Below are 7,313 nucleotides of genomic sequence, written 5' to 3'. Positions count from 1 at the left end.
TTTCATAAATAATAACTAATGTTTATGCATTACCATAAGCCAGGTACTGATCTAAGTATTTGAAACTCTGGTAATCCTCACAACACACCTGAAGTCAGTGTAATATTTTCCTCATTTTGCAAATAAGGAAACTGAGGCACAGAGACAGTAAGAAACCTGGGCCACCTGGGTTTGCTCTTTACCACCTTGCTTGGGCTTTATCCATTTCTGAGACCCAAAATATTATAATATATAGTGCATCTATATGTGGTAACAAAATCAGGATTAAAAGTTAAATTTAATTAAGAGTATATTATGTGCTAGGTACTGTTCTACTTACAGGAGAGAAAAAATCTCTGAGGAACATAAATCCTGCCTTCAGGACAACTGTAGCTTTCTGAGTAAGAGAAACATATTTTAAGATGCCTAAAAAGGGAAACAAAGAGCTGTTTTAAAAATGGATATTCAATGAAATATTCTTGGACAGTTTGGCAGATGACAAATCTAGTGAACTTAAAGTTCGTGAATATATATATTACCACATTTTCATTAGTACCTCGTATTTTATGTAAAAAAGTAAAAATCTAAACTTTGAAAAAATTGTTTATGCGATTATCTTAAAAATAGATTATACGATAACAAGTCACATGATCTTGAATTATATGTAATGCCTAGAAAGTGTAATACCTGTCGTTTGTATTCTGCTAATATTTGCAGCACTCTCAACATTTTACAACAATTTCAGAACCCACATATTCATAATTATTATAATTCTAAATATGTGATGGCTATTCAGTCAATTTTGCAATTTAGACCTATTATAGGCTATAGTTGTATTACTTTCTCATATAGCTCTATTCATCATCATCCTCTTATATGTGGGGTTCAATACAATTGCATACAACTATAGTCCTATGAACTATTATGTAGTTTAAATTTTTAGATTTTGTTTTGTTGTTAATCTGCACAGAACTCCCCAACTTTTATTTCAAGATAATGATGCTTATTTTAATAATGATTATTATCCTGATTTCCATAAAAAGATTGAGGCTCAAACAGGTCAAACTGTATACCCAAGGTCATACACTAAGCCAGAGGAGTAGCACAGAACAGACATCCTATTCTAAAAAGGGCTTAATAGACTTCAAATTGTGACTGCAAAGGGCTCATGTTTCTCAACACATTTTCTCAGAACCAATATGCTTCAGAAGCAGAGAAGAGCCGTCTTCATGAAATGTGCTTACATATAATCCATCACCCATGTGCTCTTTTTTTTTTTTTTTTTTTAACCTATGTGCTCTTAATACTGAGAATCAGAATGGAACTTTACCATTTGACAGAAAAAGTAAATCTGAACATTCTTGGGTGTTTTATAATGGACAGGGTAATACTGTCGACCTTTTCTCCAAAGATATGGTGTAAAAATTAATTTTTCATTATAAAACTTAGAATGGAAGAATTTGACTGGATTGCAAGGCCCTGAATTTCATTTCAACATCTGATTTTCCACATAGGTTTTTTTATTTGGCACCAGTGAGTCTGGGCCATTTTTATATCTTCAGAATTTCCTCTTCTAGAATTCTCCTGAATTTGTTATTTGAAGCTCTGATCATGGGTCTGAGTCTCTTTTATTCTTTATTTCTGTCCCCAGCTCCGCTTGGAAACTTCTGTAACTCATTTGCTTTTGCAAAGTCTAGAATCTCTTTTGCAAGTGAGCTTTCTGGGTGGGCGAATTGCTACGGAATGGAAGAGTTGCTGGGAAAGTCCACATGTTGCTAAGAAGTCCTGCTAATTTGCAATATAAGCAGAATGGAGTATCCAAGAATTTCCCTTTTCCCTGATGAACCTAGGAGGTGTGTTCCAACCTGTATCAGCGATTCTATGTGGATCAATCACTTTGAGGTTACAACTTTTTATCCGTATGAATGTGGCACCTAATTATCCCGTAATCATTAAAGAAAAAGTCTGCTGTTTGTCTTTCAACTCTTTTTGCCAATGACTGCTGGAAGTTATTTAATGCTGCTGGAGAATAACACTGACAATCATTAGAGGCTGCAAAGTGTGAAACAATTTCAGTTTACTGTTTGTGGCCTCTTTAGTCTAAGGTCTGATAATGTTCAGCGGATGAGCCTCGAAAAAAAAAAAGAAGCTCATTTTGTTATAATTGAAGAAAAGTGTCACAGAGAGGGAACCATGGGGCAGCTCCATGCAGTTTATATGGTGAACTCTTCCTGAGAGCTTGTTTTTGTAAGAATTCACTTTAAGTGTTTAAGGGAAATGCTTTCATCTGAAAGTGATTGTGTGCTTCCTTCAGACTTTTCCCTATTCCGATCAAAAAAAAAAAAAAAAAAAATCCCTGGCTGAGCAAAGGCACAGATGTGGTTCATTTGGAGACAATGAAGGAGGAGGTAAAAAGGCTGTGGCATGGGGAAGGCCCGATCTGGTGGAGCGCCCAGGTTCCCGCGGCCCTTGCTTTCCTTCCCGAGCACCGGAGCCCCTGCTCTCGCCTTCGAAGGCGCCATGCCCTCGCCTCTCCCTCTGCGCAGTTGCCTGCCCAGCGAGCTGTCGCCCTCGGTGGACTCGCGGCCCTGCAGTAGCCCCTCGGAGCGCCCAGGTAAGGGAGGGAGGCTCCTGCTGGGTGGCACCCCGCCCAGGGCGCCGCGGCTGCCACGCCGGCTGGCCTGGTGCTCCATTGACTGGGAACAGGTGTGCTTCCTCCGGAGGCTGGGAGCTGGCGGGTTTGGCTCCGTCTACAAGGCGACTTACCACGGCGTCCCAGTGGCCGTGAAGCAGGTGAACAGGTGCACCAAGAACCGCCTGGCGTCGCAGCGGAGCTTCTGGGCTGAGCTCAACATAGCCAGGCTTCGCCATGACAACATCGTGCGGGTGGTGGCGGCCAGTACGCGCACGCCCGCGGGCTCGGATAGCCTGGGCACCATCATCATGGAGTTCGGGGGCAATACCACTTTGCACCAGGTCATATACGGCGCTCCCCGCCACCCTGGGGACGAGGAGGAGCCTCGCGGCCGCGCGGGGGAGCAGCTGAGTTTGGGAAGGTGTCTCAAGTACTCCCTCGACGTGGTGAACGGCCTGATTTTCCTCCACTCGCAAAGCATCGTGCACTTGGACCTGAAGCCGGCTAACATTTTGATCAGTGAGCAGGACGTCTGCAAAATCGGTGACTTCGGCTGCTCGGAGAAGCTGGAAGGCCTGCTGTGCCTCCAGACCCCGCGGTGCCCCCTGGGCGGCACCTACACCCACCGCGCCCCGGAGCTCCTGAAAGGAGAGGCTGCCACTCCCAAAGCGGACATCTACTCGTTCGCCATAACTCTCTGGCAAATGGCCACCAAGGAGGTGCCCTACTCGGGGGAACGACAGCACGTGGTCTATGCCGTCGTGGCCTATAACCTCCGCCCCTCTCTGTCGGCGGCCGTCTTCACCGACTCGGTCCCGGGTGGGAGGCTGGAGAACGTCATTGAAAGCTGCTGGGCGCCCAGCGCCGTCCAGCGGCCGAGTGCAGAAGTGCTCTTTGGTGACCTTAGCTCCTTGCAAGCTGAGTTCGGCTGGCTTTGAACCTACCTCGACAGACGCTTTTCCCTTTGTTGCTATTCATTTTTAAAGAAGTGGTGATGTAGAAAACTATATTTGTAAGATGGGTTTTAAGAAAATAAAGTTACTTGGAAAACAACTTATTTAGTCAAACGTGATGGTTCTAAGACAAATAGCGGAGCTAAAAATTGAGCCTTATTCCTTTACATAGCTGGAGGGTTTGCTTTCCACAGCTAGTGTGCTCACCTTCACAATTCGGTGTTATTAACTTTATTCGGATTTGCTGTTGATGAAACCACGTTGTGCAAAACAGAACTGAATTGCTGGAATGCCGAAATTTTCCATACATTCAAATAGTACGCACCCTACTCACCACCTAAATTCAAATGGTCAAATTCAAACTGTCAACAGGTTGCTGGCCCCTTGCCAAATCCGTGGAAACTTTTCTTTTTAAGTTAATTTCTTCTACTTCCCCCTCTAAAATAGCATTCTTATTTGTAAGGACCCTCACACATAAGATTCATAAATTGAGGTCAATTTATTTTTAAAGGAATAATAGTTCAAATGACTTTTAAATGATATTTAATGGTAAAAAGCATACAATTCACAATAAAATAAAAGTTATGAATGTGCACTAAATATCATAGTAACAATTTTCATAAATCAGAAATAACAAGCAAATACAAACTTCCGTTTTGCAGGAGAATTTATTTACTTCTCTCAGTACAAAACATACTAGAGAGACACAAATAAGGGATGATGTAGGAAACTTTGACAAAATAACTAATAGGATGCATTTGATTGTTATATAGAGCATTCAAGATCCGAAAAGCTAATATAGCTTCTTGTCAAGACCCTGTCGAAAACTGACCTATTATGCCAAGATGAAAACCTCAAATTCTAAAACTTAAAAAATCAAAAAAAGCAGAGACAAATAGGATTGAAATGAATAAGAAAAATCCCCCTTCATCTGGAAATTGGAAAAATTCTGAAGCAACTATATGTCAAAAGAAAATACTAATAAAAAAAAGTAGGAATTCTAGAAAAAAACAATAATGAAAACACATTAAAACCCATAGGATAAAAATGAACTAGAAGAAAATTCATGTCCTTAAGTACTAATATCCCAAAATAGAAAGAATAAAAAGAAATGAACTAAGGGTGTAAATCAAAGTTACGAAGAGAACAAAAAAATAAAATGAAGGAAAGCAGGAGGAATTTTTTAAATATTGGAAGGAAAGCAGAAGTAATGAGTCAAAAAAAAAGGAAAATAAAAATAAAAGTTAAAAGTTTGAAAAAAAAATCAAAATAGACAACCCACTAGCTAACCTGAAGGGGAAAAAAAAACGCATATACAAAAAATTAGAAATAAAGGGAAAACAATGATCAAAACAGTGGAAATTTTTAAACATTTTAAGAAATAACACTGTAAAACCCTATAGAAATAAATTTGAACACCTCAAAGGGATATATAATTTTCTGGACAGCTACAATTTACTAAACCTGTATACAATGAAGATAGAAAGTCTAAACATGTCATGGAGAACATTGTCTAATTCCTCCCCTCCCCACTCTACAGGATGTAAGGGCCCAAGTCTGCTGACTTCTATTGCGCCTTTTAAGACCAGGTAATCTTAATACTACTTAAACTATTCCAGAGCACAGAGGAAAACTTACAAATTCTTTTTAAGGATTACATTTGTACCAAATGTCTGATAAAGACTGCTGGAAAAAAAAGAAACTATAGATCAATCTTATTTATAATTGTCAGTGGAAGAGTTCTAAATAAAATATTAGCTAAGAGCTATCAACAGCTCACTGAAAACATAATGCACACGATTTTTTTAATCATGTGGGTTTATTCGAGGGGATGCAAGGTCAGTTCACAATTAGGCAATCTATTAACTTAATTCAACACATTAATAGGTCAAAGGAGAAAAAATAAGAATATATTCTGATAAGACATTTGATGAAATTAAACATTCATTCCTGATTTTTTTAAAATGACTCAAAATAATAGGCATCAATAGATAAGTCCTTAACATAATTTTTTTTAAAAAATATACACTCAACCAAGGTTAATTTCTTATTTTTATAAATGGGTTGTGGTTACATAAGATGTTAACATTAAGAGAAGCTGAGTAAAGGGCATTCAGGAACTCTTGGGATTATCCTTGCAACTGTTCTGTAAACAAAAATGATTTCCGAATAAAAAGTTAAAAAGTCATAAAACACACACATGTATTTTGGCTCAATCACCACCATCTTCCCTAACAGGGAATCACTGGAGGCATTCCCACTTATGTCAGGAAGAAAATGAGGATGCCAACTATTGCCACTGTTATTTAACACTTATTATCCAATGAAATTTGGAAAAAAGAGGGAAATTTTGGTTCTGAAAGCTGTGAAGAGAGAGGGAAAACTAATTCTGCTTGCAGATTCTGTTTTCAGATTGTAGATCTGAAAAAAGACAAAAGAATCAATGGCAGCAGCTAATTCAAACAGTAAGAATTATGTAAGGGAGCAGGATATACAAGTAACATACAGAGAACAACAGACTTCAGACATGAAACAAAAAAAAAACAGTTAGAATTTATAAAAGAAGAAGACTCCCTTTTATAAAAGCAATGAAAAACACAAAATATTCTTTCTGACATGGGCATTGCCTACGTGGTTGATGATTCCAGGGCCAGAGGAATGGGGCACTTTTCCAGGATGGGAGGGCCACTAGTTAAACACAGGAGGGTTGAGCAAGTGGGTGAATATGTTGAGGATAATGACAGCCAAGTTTTTTAAGTGTTGGAGAGGGGGTTATGGGGCTCCTAAGTACAGAAAGGAGGAAATCTAAACCCTGTGGTGTTGGACTGAAATTGGAGGTGTCAGTGTGAACTCACGGCTTTTGACAGAGTGATACAGATAGATATAGAATAGACATAGGTGCATGTGTGTATATGCGTGTATACACATGAGTCTATTTCCTAGCTCTCTCCTTTGAGGGGCCTGAAGTAAAGACACTCTGGAGCAGACAGTACCAGATTTTACTTTTTGAACTCTCAATTTTTAGTTCCTGAATTCTTAATTATAAACAGAAGGAAGCCAGGGCTCCTTGAAGAAAAGGCAGATTCCAGAGTAGGAAAAACACAAAATGAACCTCGATCATCTTGTGCCTCCAATTAAGGAAGTGCTTAAGGTTTGATAAGGACGTGTCAAAAGGACACAGGAGCCAACTCGGAGGGTCTCCCACTCATAAAATCAGAGACAATTCGAGCATCAAAATAATTAATGACAGCAAATAAGACAGAAAAGAATAATCATAGGGAAGGAAATAGGAATCCATGAGTCCCTATTGATACAAATCATTAATTAAATTGATAAATAGGGGAGAAAGGAAAGCTCCATTTTACAATAGAACATCAAATAATAGTGATTACTAATAAGAACAAAAGAACTTATTGATTTTCCTTACAATGGAGAAGTCCTGATATTATCTTACAAGTGATGTAGATAGGTATAATACAAAAGTTAATAACATAAAATATAATATAAAAGTTAATATAAAAAGTTAATATAAAAGTTAAAAGATAGGTATACTATAAAAGTTAATACCACCATTAAAGGGACAAATTGACATTGTGAGCCACTTGATATGAGGCACTGAGAAAAGCACAGCACCACTTATGTGGAATTCCTGCCAAAGATGTAAAACCTGAGTCAAACCAAGAGAAACAACATACAAACCGAAATTGGCCTAAACTTCAAAATTATCAAGGTCACAAAAGATAAGG

The 7,313-nt window shown here is 38.7% G+C and overlaps 1 protein-coding gene across 1 annotated transcript; it reads left to right on the top strand.

Moving 5' to 3' along the window:
- The first annotated feature begins 2,499 nt into the window (after positions 1–2,499).
- On the top strand, positions 2,500–3,552 carry MOS (MOS proto-oncogene, serine/threonine kinase). Its single transcript, XM_037802582.1, has one exon. The coding sequence runs from the start codon at positions 2,500–2,502 to the stop codon at positions 3,550–3,552; it is 1,053 nt and encodes a 350-aa protein (XP_037658510.1).
- The last annotated feature ends 3,761 nt before the right edge of the window (positions 3,553–7,313 follow it).

This window comes from Choloepus didactylus, chromosome 14 (assembly GCF_015220235.1).
Source record: "Choloepus didactylus isolate mChoDid1 chromosome 14, mChoDid1.pri, whole genome shotgun sequence".
Taxonomy (NCBI): Eukaryota; Metazoa; Chordata; class Mammalia; order Pilosa; family Megalonychidae; genus Choloepus; species Choloepus didactylus.
This window is presented reverse-complemented; position numbering and strand designations above follow the sequence as displayed.

Coding starts and splice junctions, on each gene's coding strand:
- MOS (XM_037802582.1), top strand. CDS start 2,500: ATGCCCTCGCCTCTCCCTCTGCGCAGTTGCCTGCCCAGCGAGCTGTCG.